The sequence below is a fragment of the Phytophthora sojae genome, assembly GCF_000149755.1.
Source record: "Phytophthora sojae unplaced genomic scaffold PHYSOscaffold_3, whole genome shotgun sequence".
Classification (NCBI taxonomy): Eukaryota; Oomycota; class Peronosporomycetes; order Peronosporales; family Peronosporaceae; genus Phytophthora; species Phytophthora sojae.
This window is the reverse complement of record NW_009258117.1, coordinates 1624372-1639851: the sequence shown is the minus strand read 5'-3', so window position 1 is coordinate 1639851 and position 15480 is coordinate 1624372. Positions and strand designations below refer to the sequence as shown.

Genomic DNA, 15480 nt, shown 5'->3' with positions numbered 1-15480 from the left:
CGTTCCGTGATGTACGTCTCCACAACCGGCCAGAGGCCGACTTTCCTACCCCAGTCGCCCCGAGGTCGAGCTACAGCGCATAGAAACATGACTTTCTTGATATAGCGCTTGCTGTGCACGTATTGCACGGGGGGTTCTTCCGCAGGCGTGCCGTCCTTCCCAGTCAGAACATAGACCTTCTGTCCAACCTTCTTCACGTAGAACCACTTCTCGTCCATGTGTACAACGTCTTACATGGGGTCGAAGAAGTGGTTCCCGTTGGCCCCCAGCTTCACGTGCTCGACGCAGAACTTCAGACGCGCTAGCTTATGCGACGGCGTAAGCAGTGGACGGGTTTGACGAAGCGCACGTCGCAAGTACCCCTCCTGTAGGAGCCGCTGGATAAGATACTTGTTGACAGTAGACGCCGCGACACGGCGCTGGTTCTCGCGGTCGTTCACGGGGACTTCAGCCACGCGCGTGCACAGGACCGCACGATCCAGCTTCTTTCTTCCGCGCGCGCTCTTCCTGGACTTGACGACAGCTGCAACTCGGGAGCCCATCGAGCTGCGACCTCGCTCCCAGATACGAGCGACGGTGAAGCGGGTAAGGTGAAAGTAGGCAGCAGTTCTGACGATGTCACCGCGCTTGAGTACCCCATTTGTGCTACGAAGCAGCAGATACTCCCACACAGCTTGGCGTTCGTCGTCGGTGGTCTCCATCTTGGCGAGGACTGGGAATCTTTGAAAGTGAGGGAGGCGGGGGAGCGAGAGGGGGGAGGATCGGATGAGATCCGGTAGGCGGGAGATTCGAAAATCAAACCAGCATCGCTTTTGCAAGGGTATCGTTTATTGTTAGACTATAATTTCATTGGAAAGGTGCAGTATTTTCCTTCCGGAGGTAGTAACTTCTTTTCGTCCTGTTGTAGTTATCTGTGCTGTAACGACTGCGGCAACAGATCAAGATTTTCCGTCCCCCCTCGGCTTCAAACGCCCCAGCCTACGCGCTTATCCTCTGGGATGCTGGGAAGCGTACGCTGGAATGCCCGGAGCGCCAGCAAGAGGAAGGTGGTGTCCTCTGCCTCCTTCAGGTTGAGTGTGAGAAGGTAACAGCGTGTTCATCCTACTGCAATCGGCGTGGTAGGTGTTGATCTTAGCATGAAACTCCTCCAGTCGGCGTCTATCCGAGTTGCAGAGTTGCTGAGGTCGCGCGTGAGCACGAAGGAGGCCCACCTGTTGTTGATGGTCAAGGTGAGGAAACTGAGCGTGTTGAGTTTTGTTGGGGGAGGCGCTTGTTGCTCGGCCTGCCGATGCGAAAGTAGGGCAAAGTTAGCTGTAGCTAGCGGAGCGAACTGCCGTCCGCTCACTACTCTCAGCGCCTTCCAACACGCAGCGATTAGTGGATGCAGCTTTAGACACAGTCCTAGGCTGCTTATAAATTAAAAGATATATATTAGCGTTTGGATAACCTATCGAGTCTGTTGGCGCGCAAGAGTCCTACTTGCGCTGTTGCCATCCCCTCCTTCGGATCGTGACCGTAGTCGTCGAAAAGGCTCCAGCGCCCAGCTCGCTGCAGTTCGCCATGCTTCTGCCGCGTATTCGTATAGCGCTGGTGGAACGGGAACTTCTTGCGGCTTGCGGAGAAGGTGGCGTGGCGTGCGCTGACCGAAGCGCTGCGACTTGTCCTTCACCCACCACAACACCGAATACGTCTCGCCAGCGCCGGTGTCCTCATTGCGCTGTAGCACCACACCAGCATACCATTGCGCGCCATACAGGATCTCGACGATGTCGCCCTTCTCAAAGACGACAAGAGGCTCCGCCTCGCCCTCTTCAGTGCTTTCGTCACTCTTGGCACTCTGGCCATCGACCACCACGACAGTCTTTGCCTCGACGTCAGCCTTCAAGTCGTTGACAGAAGCTGCGAGGGTTTGCGGATCATCAAACGTAGCCGAAGCTAGCGGAGCAAGTGCTGCGTACTGGTCTTCGACCTCGCGAAGGTACGCGTTGCCCACTTCAAATGCCTCCGCGAGGATCTGGCGCATCGGGCTCGCAACCAGTGGAGCTACATCCAGCGCCTGCTCCACGAACTCATACGCGCGCTTGAAGCGCTTGACCAAGCCGTCGATTTCGTAGTCGCGCGGGTCCACAGACTGCGCGCGTCGGCAAAGCGGGCACGACCGGAAGCGGTGCTGAGCTGCGCGTGACAGACACGACCAGCAGAAGGTGTGCGCGCACGACAGCGTAATGGGGGCTTGGACTTCGGAACAGAGGCAAATGGGGCAAGTCATCGCTCTGGGTCCGAGTCGAAAGTTGCCGTCGGGCAGCACGCACAGCATCACACGGTCCGTCAGAGCCGCCGTGTCGTCGCACAACGCATCCAGCGTCGCTGCGTCGTAGAACGGCTGGGACTTGAGGTCTTCCAACACTTGAGCTTTGAGTCGGGAGGTCGTATCGTCCGAGTCCTCGTCAGCCTCAGCGCCGCCAGCGTTCGCCGCCTTGTCGAACTTCTTGGTGATCTTGACGAGCGCCAAGCTGTTGAGCACCACGAAGCGCCGGAAGGCGTCCACCTGGTGCGAAAGCTTGAGCACATCAAGCAACAGCGAGCGCGCGGTGGCGTGAGGGAGCACCCACCGCGTCCCCAGCGCCTGCTGCAGCGGCTTCAGCTCGCGGTTCACGAGTTCGTCCAGGATCCGCGCGTGTGCAGCATTGAGCTTCTGCATCTCGGACTCGAGGACCGACTGGAACCAGGTCACTTGCTTGTCAACGCCCGCGCTGCCATCACGACCCTCAAAGGCCAGCTTGATCTCCCGCTTGAGCGCTTTGTAGTCCACGTAGTCGGCAGCCCACTCCGGCGACGCGAGGCTGCGCACGCGCTTGCCGAACTTCATTCGGTCTCAGTAATGCACTTGGTCTGTCGAAGGCGGATTTCAAAGTGAGTGAGGATACTTTGATCGGGGTCGAGAAAATACAAGCGCACGCGACGTTGCAGGAAGCGCGCCATGAATGGAGGGGGTCACGAATATCGCGCTGCAGTCGTCCTCAGAGCCTGATAATAGCCACAGACAGTATGAATCTAACCAAAGGCAGATTCCCAAAATCGTTGTCGATAATTTAACCAAGTTAGTTTTAGCTGACCGTATCAAAAGGCAAGTTTTGGCGAATATATCAAAAGCACGTCACAATTGCAGGTGCCGCGTTCAGCTTCAACTTGCTGCAAAGCTTCACTTCTAACCGCACACAGTCGTTGCAGGCACCACCACTTCATCCATAGGGCCATGAGGCATTGAAAACCACCTTATTAAGGAGCTTCAAGCATAGATAAAGTTTAATAACTTTGTACTACTACTAGTAGTTACTCAAACCACTAAAAGCTCGTGCAATACAGTACCGGTATCGCTGCTCTACCTACGACTCCCAGACGAATCCCGCCGAGCGAACGCCCTTGTCCTCCTCGCCCACGAACGGATAGTCCGTGTAGCCCGCCTCCAGCGGCATGCTCGGCTGCAGGTAGAACGTATTCGGCTCGTATGGCGTGAGCGCCGCGTTCGTGCGCAGTCGCTCGACGAGGTCCGGGTTGGAAATGAAGTCGCGGCCAAATGCCACGAGGTCGGCCCCGCCGTCCTCGATAGTCTTCATGGCGTCGGCGCGGTCGAAGCCCGCGGCCGTGATGAGCACGCTCTTGTAGACGCCGCGGAAGTGGCGCGCCACGCCGCCCGCCGGCACGTCCGAGTTGTCCGTGTGCATGCCGCGACGCTCGATCACGTGCAGGTAGGCCAGGTCGTAGTCGTTGAGCTTGTTCACGACGTAGCCGTAGGTCTCGCGCGGCGCCGAGTCCTTGCAGCCGAAGGTGTCGCCGAACGGAGACAGTCGGATACCGACCTTGCTGGACGGCAGGCTGGCGAGCACGGTGTCGAGCACCTCGAAGATGAGGCGCGCGCGGTTCTCGATGCTGCCGCCGTATTGGTCCGTGCGCGTGTTGACGCTGTCGCAGAGGAACTCCTCGAGCAGGTATCCGTTGGCGGCGTGGATCTCGACGCCGTCGAAGCCCGCGGCGATGGCGTTCTCGGCGGCGCGCCTGTAGTCAGCGACGACATCGGGGATCTCGGCGATGTCGAGCGCGCGCGGGGTCACGTAGTCCTTGCGGCCCTCGCGCGTGACGGCGTGGCTCTTGACGTTGGCCATGCTGGTGGCGCTCGAGGACACGGGCAGCTGTCCGCCGGGCTGGTTGAGCGGGTGTCCGACGCGGCCCGTGTGCCAGAGCTGCACGAAGACCTTGCCGCCCTTGTCGTGGATGGCCTTGGTCACGGGCTTCCAGCTCTCGACCTGGTTCTGCTGGAAGATGCCGGGCGCGCCGAAGTAGCCGCGTGCGGTGGCGCTGATGTTGGTGGCCTCGGTGATGAGCAGTCCGCCGTCCGAGGCGCGCTGCGAGTAGTACTGGGCAACCAGGTCCGTGGGCGTGCCGGCGTCACCCGTGCGCACGCGGGTGAGCGGGGCCATGGCGACGCGGTGCTTGAGCTGTACGGGGTCCTTCTTGCCGCCGAGGGTGACGGCTGAGAAGAGGCTGGGCGCGGCAGTGGCGTTCGCGAAAGGAGCCATGGTTGATGAGGTGGCTGGGGTGATTGGTGCTGTCGGTGAGGACACTTGCGTTCTTGAGAGGGAAATGGGAAGTGAGGCGGATTGATCGTGAATCACCAAAGCGAGTCGGGATCGTTCGCCAAGAGCCTCATCAACATGGTTTACGAGCATGAAGTGGCCGAGTTGTCTGGGCACGGGTAGATCGAAGTAACAGTGTAGGTATTGCGTCGAACGAAATGGAATCGCGATCACGCCTTGAGAATTTCACGCAAAGCGAAGGTGTCGCATGAAAGTACAGCACTGTGTACTTTGCACATCTAATCGGGTTGATCACGCTTGATCACGTCTGCAAAATGTTTGACGCAAGTCTCGAATCGAGACTCTCGATCGCGATTCCATTTCGTTCGACGCAATACCTACACTGTTACTTCGATCTACCCGTGCCCAGACAACTCGGCCACTTCATGCTCGTAAACCATGTTGATGAGGCTCTTGGCGAACGATCCCGACTCGCTTTGGTGATTCACGATCAATCCGCCTCACTTCCCATTTCCCTCTCAAGAACGCAAGTGTCCTCACCGACAGCACCAATCACCCCAGCCACCTCATCAACCATGGCTCCTTTCGCGAACGCCACTGCCGCGCCCAGCCTCTTCTCGGCCGTCACCCTCGGCGGCAAGAAGGACCCCGTACAGCTCAAGCACCGCGTCGCCATGGCCCCGCTCACCCGCGTGCGCACGGGTGACGCCGGCACGCCCACGGACCTGGTTGCCCAGTACTACTCGCAGCGCGCCTCGGACGGCGGACTGCTCATCACCGAGGCCACCAACATCAGCGCCACCGCACGCGGCTACTTCGGCGCGCCCGGCATCTTCCAGCAGAACCAGGTCGAGAGCTGGAAGCCCGTGACCAAGGCCATCCACGACAAGGGCGGCAAGGTCTTCGTGCAGCTCTGGCACACGGGCCGCGTCGGACACCCGCTCAACCAGCCCGGCGGACAGCTGCCCGTGTCCTCGAGCGCCACCAGCATGGCCAACGTCAAGAGCCACGCCGTCACGCGCGAGGGCCGCAAGGACTACGTGACCCCGCGCGCGCTCGACATCGCCGAGATCCCCGATGTCGTCGCTGACTACAGGCGCGCCGCCGAGAACGCCATCGCCGCGGGCTTCGACGGCGTCGAGATCCACGCCGCCAACGGATACCTGCTCGAGGAGTTCCTCTGCGACAGCGTCAACACGCGCACGGACCAATACGGCGGCAGCATCGAGAACCGCGCGCGCCTCATCTTCGAGGTGCTCGACACCGTGCTCGCCAGCCTGCCGTCCAGCAAGGTCGGTATCCGACTGTCTCCGTTCGGCGACACCTTCGGCTGCAAGGACTCGGCGCCGCGCGAGACCTACGGCTACGTCGTGAACAAGCTCAACGACTACGACCTGGCCTACCTGCACGTGATCGAGCGTCGCGGCATGCACACGGACAACTCGGACGTGCCGGCGGGCGGCGTGGCGCGCCACTTCCGCGGCGTCTACAAGAGCGTGCTCATCACGGCCGCGGGCTTCGACCGCGCCGACGCCATGAAGACTATCGAGGACGGCGGGGCCGACCTCGTGGCATTTGGCCGCGACTTCATTTCCAACCCGGACCTCGTCGAGCGACTGCGCACGAACGCGGCGCTCACGCCATACGAGCCGAATACGTTCTACCTGCAGCCGAGCATGCCGCTGGAGGCGGGCTACACGGACTATCCGTTCGTGGGCGAGGAGGACAAGGGCGTTCGCTCGGCGGGATTCGTCTGGGAGTCGTAGGTAGAGCAGCGATACCGGTACTGTATTGCACGAGCTTTTAGTGGTTTGAGTAACTACTAGTAGTAGTACAAAGTTATTAAACTTTATCTATGCTTGAAGCTCCTTAATAAGGTGGTTTTCAATGCCTCATGGCCCTATGGATGAAGTGGTGGTGCCTGCAACGACTGTGTGCGGTTAGAAGTGAAGCTTTGCAGCAAGTTGAAGCTGAACGCGGCACCTGCAATTGTGACAAGATCTCACCTGCTTTTAAAACCTGAACCTGTGTCCTAATTTAGGTCTTTGTCAATGTAGCCATTATGCCAAACCATAGGTTAGAAATCCGAGCGTCACTTCGTAAACCTCAACACGGGCAAATCCACATCTGCCGGCAGCAGGCGTCGTCGTGTCCCGCTCTCGTTCGTGGCTCCTAGATCTCAAGCGGCTTCGCAGGCGGCAGCGTCAAGTAGCCGACACGTGTGCGCAGTGCGCGCGCCAAGTTGCACGCCGATGGAGCGCTCCGCGGGCGCCAAGTGGAAGAAAATCTACGACGAAGACGGCGCGCCGCCCCCTGTCGACGAGGAAGAGGACGCGCCCATGAGCAAGCAGAAGGCGCTGGGCGACGAGCAGCCGCTCGTGACCCACGAGGAGGAACCCGCGGGCTACGCCGGCCCGCAGCCGCTGCTGCTGCAGAAGCCGCTCTTCGCCTGGGCCACTGCGGGACTGGGCGCGCTGTTCCTCATTGTGGTGGTGCTGGTGGTGCGCGGCGGCACGCTGCACGCCCCTCGAGCCATTCAGGGGTCCACTGAGGCGTCGGCGTGGGTACAGAGGCTGCCCAGTGATGTGGAGCGCCATATTGACAGAGCGGTGGACCCTTGCAAGGACTTCTACGCCTTCAGCTGCGGCGCGTGGCAGCAGCAGGCGGAGATCCCGGACGACAGACCCAGCGTCTTCCTGTCCTTCTCGACGGTGCATGACGAGAACGAGAAGGTGCTGAAGGAGCTCATGCAGCAGGGATGGCCGCTGGTTGGGGAGCTGTACGACTCGTGCATGAATTTCAGCAATGTTAGCAGCACGACGGCGGACGAGGCGTCGCTGAAGGTGCTGGCGCCCGTGTTGCAGCAGATCGCAGCGACCAAGAGCAAGCAGGAGCTGTTTCAAGTGGCCGGAGAACTGTCCAAGGCTGGGCCGGACTTCTTGACGGGATTGAGTGTGAGTGCGGACGCCAGGGAAGCCACGACGTACGCGCTGTACGCATCGCAGAGTGGATTGTCACTGCCCGACCCGCAGTATTATCTGGACAAGAAGCAGTTCGACTCGATCAGTGACGCGTTCCATGCGTACGTGGTGGAGCTGTTTCTGCTGGCTGGATGGGAGTCCGGGGCTGCTGCGTCGCGAGCTTCTGAGGTCATTGACTTTGAGCAGACACTGGCGCCGTTGTTTGTGCCCAAGGAGAAGCTGCAGGATCCCGTGGCTACCTACAACCGCATGAACGTGGCCCAAGTCGCTGACGAGTTTCCTCTTACGTTCGCAAAGTTTGTCAACGGTACGGGATTGCTGACTAGTCTCAAGGCTCACAGTACCGATGTGATCGTGGAGACTCCTGAATACTTTGAGCGAGTTGAGAAGCTGCTGGCGGGGAATACTGTCACGCTGGACACGTTGAAGGCCGTACTCACGTACCAGTTCATCAGCACGTATGCAGGTGTGCTCAGTGAACCTTTTGTGCAGGCCAGCTTCTCGTTTTTCGCGCGGACGCTCCGCGGTCAGAAGACGCGCGCACCGCGCTGGAAGGTTTGTCTTCAGCGTGTGACTGATAACTTTCCTGATCTTGTGGGCAAGTACTTCGCGCTCCTGCGCTTCGACCAGGCAAGCGAACAACTCGCCAGTCAGCTTGTGACGCAGATCCAAGAGTCACTACAGAAGAATCTTGGACGTGCGGATTGGCTGGACGGACCGACGCGCCAGGCGGCGCTGGAAAAGCTGGGCAACATAACGAATTTGATCGGTCATTCGACACGCTCCGAGCACTTCCCGTATGAGCTACGCGGCGACGCGCCACTTGCCGACAACATGCAGATTGTGAAGCGACACGCGTTTGATCGCGCCGTGGCTCGCATCGGCAATCCCGTTGATCGCAACAAATGGGCAATGACGAGTGCTGCAGTGAACGCGTACTACCAGCCGACAGCCAACCAGATCGTATTCCCCGCTGGGATCCTTCAGCCTCCGTTCTTCGCTCGTGGACGGCATCCAGCTCGGAATTTCGGTGCCATTGGTTCTGTCATTGGCCATGAACTTACACATGGCTTTGACGCCTCTGGAAGATACTACGCTGGTGATGGTAATCTCCAGGATTGGTGGAGCAGTGAAACAGCGGAGGAGTTCTCGAAGAGGACAGATTGTCTGGTGAACCAGTACGACAACTTTGCAGTGACCAGTGGTGCAGACACCGACAAGGTGCTGGGCCACGTCAACGGGAACTACACTCTGAGCGAGAACATCGCGGACAACGGCGGCGTCAAGTTATCCTTCGCGGCGTATCAAGAGTACATTGACAAGATGAGCGAAGCTGATGCGATGAGTGACGCCGAGAAGAGTTTGCCTGCCAGCGAAGCTGAAAAGCTCTTCTTCATCTCATTCGCGCAGGCGTTCTGTGCGAAGACAAGCGACGCCAGCGTGACGCAGCGGTTAGCAACGGATCCGCACTCTCCCGAGCGATGGCGCATTAACGGCGTGGCAAGCAACTCGCGGGACTTTGCTCGCGTATTCTCCTGCCCCGCTGGTTCTCCCATGAACCCGAAGACAAAGTGTCAGCTTTGGTAGTTTTTCTCGATGCCCCCAGTCGAAATTATCCGCACTAAAGCGCCCTTGTATTCCCGATCAATAAAACTCTTTTGTAAGTCTACGCGGGGACTGAACTGAGCTGTTCGTCGAGCAGCTTGGCCTTCACTTCTGCGTCTTCATCTTCAACGGGCTCTCCGCCAAGACCAAAGCACCGCTCAGCAACGTTTCTGATGATGCCTCGGTCGTACGAACGCAGCTCTCCTCCACGCTGAAAGCGGTAGCGATCCGCGTTGAGCAGCTCGTTGGTCGTGCGGTTCTTGGCAGTAAGGTAGATGTGGAAGCCCGCAAGCTGCCCCACCGGTAGGAAAATGAAGAGCAGGTAGACCATGCCGATGACGGCGTAGATGCGCATGTCGTGGTGCCAACGGCAGAGAAGGTAGAGCACGTATTCCATCCCAGCCAAGTCAAGGGCTAGGAAAATCACAAACAGCAAGAAAGCCGCGTAATTGTCGCGACCAACGCAGTTGTCTACAAACGGACAGCTAGAAGCACAAACGAGCAGGTTAGTTACTGCGCAGTATTGTATGTATGGCATGGTCAGTTGGCACGTACTGGTGGTCGAATACAGGGACACAAGTCTTGCAGATGCGGCAATGCTTGGAGCGTGGAGGTCTCTGGATATGGCAAGTGTGGCAAAGTGGGCGCTCCAGGCATTCACGCTGCGCCCTCGCACTAGCGCTCTCTCCAATCTTGTCTTCATCTCCATCGTCGTCATCGCCGTTGATGAGAGCGTCAGTGACCTTATCGTACGCAATGCCGTACTTCTTGTTGTCTTCTGGTACACTTCCAGGCTTGGTCGTGACAGTCCGATAGAAAAAGTACCAGGTCACTGCGTTCCAAGCGAGATGCGGCACCATCACGTTGCGTCTATCCGGCATAAGCGGGAAGACAACGAAGAGGTATACCAACGTAGCGACCACAGCATTCAGCATCGTAAAGTGGTACGGCGCACGACTTCCAGGGTCGCACCACCACGTGAACGCTGCCACATTCCAGGCCGCAACACGCAGCTCCCGTTGCTTCAGATACCGCACCACATCGCGGAAATGCTTGAGCTGCGCCAGGTCCTTCGGGGTTCGGTTCTTGGAATCCAGCGCCTTGACATCCGCATCCAGAGTCTCCACCAGGAACTGCACCGTGCTCAGCTCGCCTCTCATCGCCGCAAGGTGCAACGGCGTTTGACCGAACTTGTCGGGCGCGTCTGAGCTCACTTGAAGGTACTGGAACACCGCCACGATCTCCGTCGCTCCTTTATACGCCGCCCAGTGCACCGCCGTGTCTCCATCCGCGTCCACAAGCGACACATCCGCTCGGTTCCTCACACAAAACAGCACCAGCAGCGGGTGTCCATTCTGCGCCGCCACCAGCAGCGGCGAGCGGTGCTTCTTGGCGTCGCACGTATTGATATCCACGCCGAGCTTCAGCACGAGCATGCGCAGCGCACTCAAGTTTCCAGCAGCACAGGCCCAATGGATCGGGTGCAGCTGCGCCCTCCCGTCCTCACTGGGAGAGTCGATGGGCGCTCCAATGGAGTGCAAGTAGTGCAGGAACTCCCCGTTGGCCTTCTGCGCCGCCCAGTGGGCGATGGTGTGGCCCTGGGCATCTCGTCGCTGCGTCGCTAATTCGTCGCCGTATTGCGCCACCAGCTGCACGAACTGCGCTAAATCGTTGCGTCTGGCGCAGGCGAACATTTCTTCCAATGGGGTCATGGGCGGTTGCTCCTCCGGCGGCGCGTGGTCGTGCTGGTGCTGGCAGTTGTGGTGGCCATGGCTGTGTCCGTGTCCGTGCGCGTGTTGCGGGGCGACTACTGCGTTGTTGGAGACGGCGGAGGCTGCGTTGGGTAGAGCAGACGACGGAGAAGCATCTGGGGTCGGTGTGGAGGTGGTGCCGTCCGTGGAAGGCGCAGAAAGCAGCGGAGAGACGTCCACGACGACTTCGGCGTCGCTCATGTTGAGACGTTGCGAGCAAAATGGCAGAATGAACCCATGAGCGAGTGGGCGTAATACACTGTGCCATGATATTTGTGTGGAGAACCCAAATGTATCCATATTGCAATGCAAACATGCGATACGGTAGGTGTATGTTGGATCATAGGTCTATATTGCTCGAGTCGGGCCGCCAGTCAAGTTGATCACATTGACGATGGGCGGCAAGAGGAAGCGTACGGAGGGCTCTGCACCGGCGCAGGCGGGCAGCGGCAAGGCGAACGGCAAGGTGCACAATGGCAAGAAGAAGCACAAGGTCGCAGCCGCGAAGAAAGTGAGCGAATCCGCGCCCCAGAAGACGCAGGAGAAGGCCGCAAAGGCTGTGAAGCCCATGGTGCTGGCCAACTCCAACTGGCTGGCGCTCAAGAGCAAGATCCAGCAGAAGGACCAGCGCCACAAGGGCGGCAAGGTGCCCGAGAAGAAGCACGACCTGGACGTGAAGGCCCAGAAGCAGCGCGCCAAGCAGGAGAAGCAGGCCAAGCGCAAGCAGCAGCGCACCGCCGAGTGGGTGGACAACTCGCTCATCGTGGGCATGGATTGCGAAATGGTGGGCGTGGGCCTCTCGGGCAAGACGAGCGTGCTGGCGCGCTGCAGTATCGTGGACTACAACGGCAACGTGCTGTACGACAAGCACGTGCGCCCCGTGGAGAAGGTCACGGACTTCCGCACGCACGTGAGCGGCATCAAGTCGAGCTCGCTGCGGCACGCCATCCCCTTCAAGCAGTGCCTCAAGGAGGTGGGCAAGCTGCTGCAGGACAAGATCATTGTGGGCCACGCCCTGAAGAACGACTTCCAAGCGCTCATGTTCACGCCGCCTAAGCACCTCATCCGAGACACGGCGTACTACCGACCGTACATGCGTCGCAAGATGAACGGAACGGTACGTTGGCTGAACGACTCTGTGTTGATATGCAGTAGAAGTGTTGGTGCTAATGCTGGTGTTATTTGTCTACAGAAATTGTACCCGAAGGCACTGAAGGTCTTGACGGAGGAAGTGCTGGGCCGACAGATTCAAACAGGACAGCACGACTCCGTACGTCATCTCACCACCAACCACTTAATGGTCATTCAGCAGCTAACGGTATCTCTTGTTGTATAGGTTGAGGATGCTCGTGCGACGTTGGAGCTGTACAAGCGTGAGCAGTACGCGTGGGAGAAGTATCTGCGCACGAACAAGAGCAGCAGCTCGCTGGTGGGCGTCGCGCCCGCTCTGCCGGAGAAGGACACGGAGGAGGACGCTGTCAAGCCGCTGCCCGCCGCTGCCAAGGCCCACCTAGACAGCGACGACGAGGAGATCAGCACTGGACGAGGCGCCATGGCCGTCCCGGACTCCAAGGAGCTCGCCATGATGGAGTACGGCGAATAAGGTGGACGTCCCGTAGATAGAGATGGACACTTTGTAGAATGTCCATAAATTGACTTCTTACACTTCCTCCGTTTGTTTTTACGTAAAAACACACAAACGAGTCGTAAAAAATTTGCGACCAGCCACTCCCGAGCTTCAGTTACGAATTGAACCCGTACCAGCCAAAGCAAAATTCGCGAATCTGTGTATGTACCCATCTTGCTGTGGTGCCTCTCTTTACCAGCTACCAGCCCTGCCTCCTTTAGCTCCGTCTTCTTGGATGGAGCGGGGAGCGTCGACCGTGGCTACGCAGTTAAATATGAGGCTCACATGGACGTCTGGGGCTTCCTGTCCGAGCTCCTTCGGGACTTGGTGCACGGGGGAGAAGGGCGGGGGAGGCTTCGGTCTCTCTCGCCGCGTTCTCAGCAGACTGTCCTCGTAGCCTATTGCGGGACCGAGGACGGTTCTGTTGCCTTCTCGTGCACCGAATGGAGGGGAGTCCCAGATACATTTCCTACCATCAAAGAATTTGTGTGGATTCAAGCACTTTTTTACTTTCCACTTGCTGGTTCATCCGTCCGGCTTGTGATATACGCAGTGCAAACAGCGTACTGTGCTGCGAGAGGAATACCCTCTCCTCGTCGGGTGTCGGTACCTGGTGGGGGCGCTTCAGTTTCGGCTGGAGAGCTTGGGGGCTTCCTGCGGCAGTCACATCCATCTCAATAGAAATCGTGCCATCGTAGTCGTTGATGTAGTGAAGCGTCAGCAACGGAACGGAAACACTACTGAAAGTAGACAGTCTCAATTACATTGAATGGGAAAACGTAGTCTCTACTTGTGCCTCATACAGTCTGGCCACCTACTCGTTGATCACGTAGTTGCCTGGGCTGTCGAAGCGGAACTCCTTCACTTCGAGTTGCTTGAGTCGGTAGCCACGCATGGCGTCGACGGGGTCACTGTCGGCCGGCACCGACTCGTACTCGACGCCAGCGTTCTTGACCGATAGACACTTGACCGCCACCTTGGCTCCGGGGCAGGCCACAATGCGCACCGCGCCGTCCAGCTCCAGCGAGTCGAACGTGACGTCCGCTCCCTCGACGATCAGCGTGGAGCGAGCGGAGAGGTTGATGGCAGAAGGCTTGGTGAACTTCTTGGCCAACGTCGTCTGGCTGAGTGCGAAGCCCGATCCAAACACAATCTGCGGACCTGAAGTGTCCACGGGGATGTCAAGCCACGACTGCTGCGTGGTCTCCTTCGGCATCGACACGCCCAGAGTCTTCAGTTTCAAACGGTTGATGGCGAACACCTCGTGCTCCGCGGAGCTTGCGCACTGGGGCGGGATATCGTTCTTGGCCTTCTCGCTGGCGCTTGCGGCGTCGTTCTTGCAGGGCGAGTACACAACGCTCGAGGGAAACTGCACCAGACCCACGCCGCCCTTGCCGCTCTCGTCGTGGTGCTCAATCTGGTACTGCACCAGGAGCTTGGGGTAGTCCTGCATCATGCATTCCAGGCGGGCGGGCGACTTGAAGGCGCACTTGTTGGCGTTCGGACGGAACTTGGGATTGAACACCTCGGGCACGAAGCCCTTGGACGTCTCCAGTACCGGCACGTACGAGTCCAGCGCCGCGACGATGCCGTTGATGTTGCCCGGGAAGGGCGAGAAGCCCGTCTTAGGGTCGTTCACGTCGCCGTCAGGGAACTCGGTCTTGGCGCGCGTGCGCAGGAACTGGTCGAGCTCGTGGTACTCCACGTTGAACAGCGTCGAGTGCTTGCCCGATGGCGACGTGAAGCGCACGATGCCGCCGGACGCGTCCTTGGCCTTGCGCGGTACCGTCGTGAACGCGAAGCCCCAGTCGTGCTTGACACAGGCGCCCAGCATCGGCAGCGCGCCGTTCAGGATGAGGTAATTGGTGTCCTGGATGAAGTGCACGTACATCTTGCCTTGCTGCAGCCACTTGGCCGCCAGTCCGGACGTGTGCAGCAGCGTATGCACGTCACCGTGGCCATGGGGCTTCATCACCAGCAAGCCGTCCTTCACCACGAGCTTCAACTTGGGCTGCTTGCCACCATCAGCAGAGCCCTCGATCACATCCATGCACGGCACCTTCTCCTGCTTGATGAGCACGAGCTGGCCCTCGGCCATGCCGAAGTTCTTGTGCTCCGTCAAGAAGCTCTGCGTGGCCTCGTGCGTCGAGTCGGACGTCATGATGGCCAGCGGGATGTGGATCGGGGCGTCACGTTGGGCGTTGGCCAGCGCCTGCATGGCCAGCAGGTGCTGCACATAGGCTTCCAGGTAGCTCGTGTGGGTCAGCGTCTCCACTGGAAGCCGCAGCTTGATGCCCTGGTAGCCGAGCCGCTCTCCGAGCCCGCCGGCCACCACCACGAAGCAGCACTTGTCCAGGTTGGCCAGGCCGCTCTGCTCCAGCTCATTGAAGAGCGGCGAGTCGAGCTCCGCCACGGCGGCCAGCTCGGCCGAAGCCGCCGGGTTGGACGGCCGCCAGTCGGCCCATAGGTCTCCGGCGTCGGCCTCGTCCGCGGCCTCGCCGCGCAGCTCCGCGTAGAGCTTGGTGGCCGAGGCCAAGTAGCCGGCCACGCCGCCCTTGTACCAGCCGTCGAAGTGCAGCACCTGCCGCCACAGCGCGCTGTCGGCCGTGTCCGCCAGCAGGCCCAGCAGCTCCTGCTGGTCCCACGCGCGCAGCGCGCTCAGCACGCGCTCGCGCGCGTCTTGGCTCTTGTCGTCGTCGTCGCTGGACTGCTTGTAGCCCATGGCAAATTGCGTTCTGCCGGCCATGGGCGAGCAGCTACAGCTATCGGAGCTTTTCGGCAGTCGCAACGCCGTGATTGGGCTGACACGTCAGGAGAACGAAGCAGCCGCGGGCAGTGATTGAAGTTGAGTTGATCCCGCGGAAGCGCTAGAAACGCCTCGCTACTGCTACTGCTACTGCTACTGCTACTGCTGTTGGTTC

General features: G+C 59.4%; 6 protein-coding genes across 6 annotated transcripts; 3 read left to right on the top strand and 3 right to left on the bottom strand.

The window, feature by feature from the left end:
* Window positions 1-1447: 1447 nt before the first annotated feature.
* Window positions 1448-2901, bottom strand: PHYSODRAFT_558391 (hypothetical protein; the record flags this gene model as incomplete). Its single annotated transcript, XM_009524114.1, has 2 exons — window positions 1859-2901; window positions 1448-1828 (listed from the first exon to the last, which is right to left on the bottom strand). The coding sequence occupies exons 1-2, from the start codon at window positions 2867-2869 to the stop codon at window positions 1448-1450; spliced, it is 1392 nt and encodes a 463-aa protein (XP_009522409.1). The 5' UTR covers window positions 2870-2901.
* A 485-nt stretch (window positions 2902-3386) lies between these two features.
* On the bottom strand, window positions 3387-4577 carry PHYSODRAFT_496544 (hypothetical protein; the record flags this gene model as incomplete). The annotated part of the gene is made up of 1 exon (XM_009524113.1): window positions 3387-4577. The coding sequence occupies one exon, from the start codon at window positions 4575-4577 to the stop codon at window positions 3387-3389; it is 1191 nt and encodes a 396-aa protein (XP_009522408.1).
* Window positions 4578-5170: 593 nt separating this feature from the next.
* Window positions 5171-6361, top strand: PHYSODRAFT_494386 (hypothetical protein; the record flags this gene model as incomplete). Its single annotated transcript, XM_009524112.1, has 1 exon — window positions 5171-6361. One exon carries the CDS (start codon window positions 5171-5173, stop codon window positions 6359-6361), a length of 1191 nt encoding a protein of 396 aa, XP_009522407.1.
* A 128-nt stretch (window positions 6362-6489) lies between these two features.
* On the top strand, window positions 6490-9163 carry PHYSODRAFT_254804 (Neprolysin CD1, peptidase family M13, neutral zinc metallopeptidase; the record flags this gene model as incomplete). Its single annotated transcript, XM_009524111.1, has 2 exons — window positions 6490-6534; window positions 6677-9163. The coding sequence occupies 2 exons, from the start codon at window positions 6490-6492 to the stop codon at window positions 9161-9163; spliced, it is 2532 nt and encodes an 843-aa protein (XP_009522406.1).
* Window positions 9164-11326: 2163 nt separating this feature from the next.
* On the top strand, window positions 11327-12535 carry PHYSODRAFT_489818 (hypothetical protein; the record flags this gene model as incomplete). The annotated part of the gene is made up of 3 exons (XM_009524110.1): window positions 11327-12049; window positions 12125-12202; window positions 12269-12535. 3 exons carry the CDS (start codon window positions 11327-11329, stop codon window positions 12533-12535), a joined length of 1068 nt encoding a protein of 355 aa, XP_009522405.1.
* An 838-nt stretch (window positions 12536-13373) lies between these two features.
* Window positions 13374-15281, bottom strand: PHYSODRAFT_312734 (hypothetical protein; the record flags this gene model as incomplete). The annotated part of the gene is made up of 1 exon (XM_009524109.1): window positions 13374-15281. One exon carries the CDS (start codon window positions 15279-15281, stop codon window positions 13374-13376), a length of 1908 nt encoding a protein of 635 aa, XP_009522404.1.
* Between the last annotated feature and the right edge of the window lie 199 nt (window positions 15282-15480).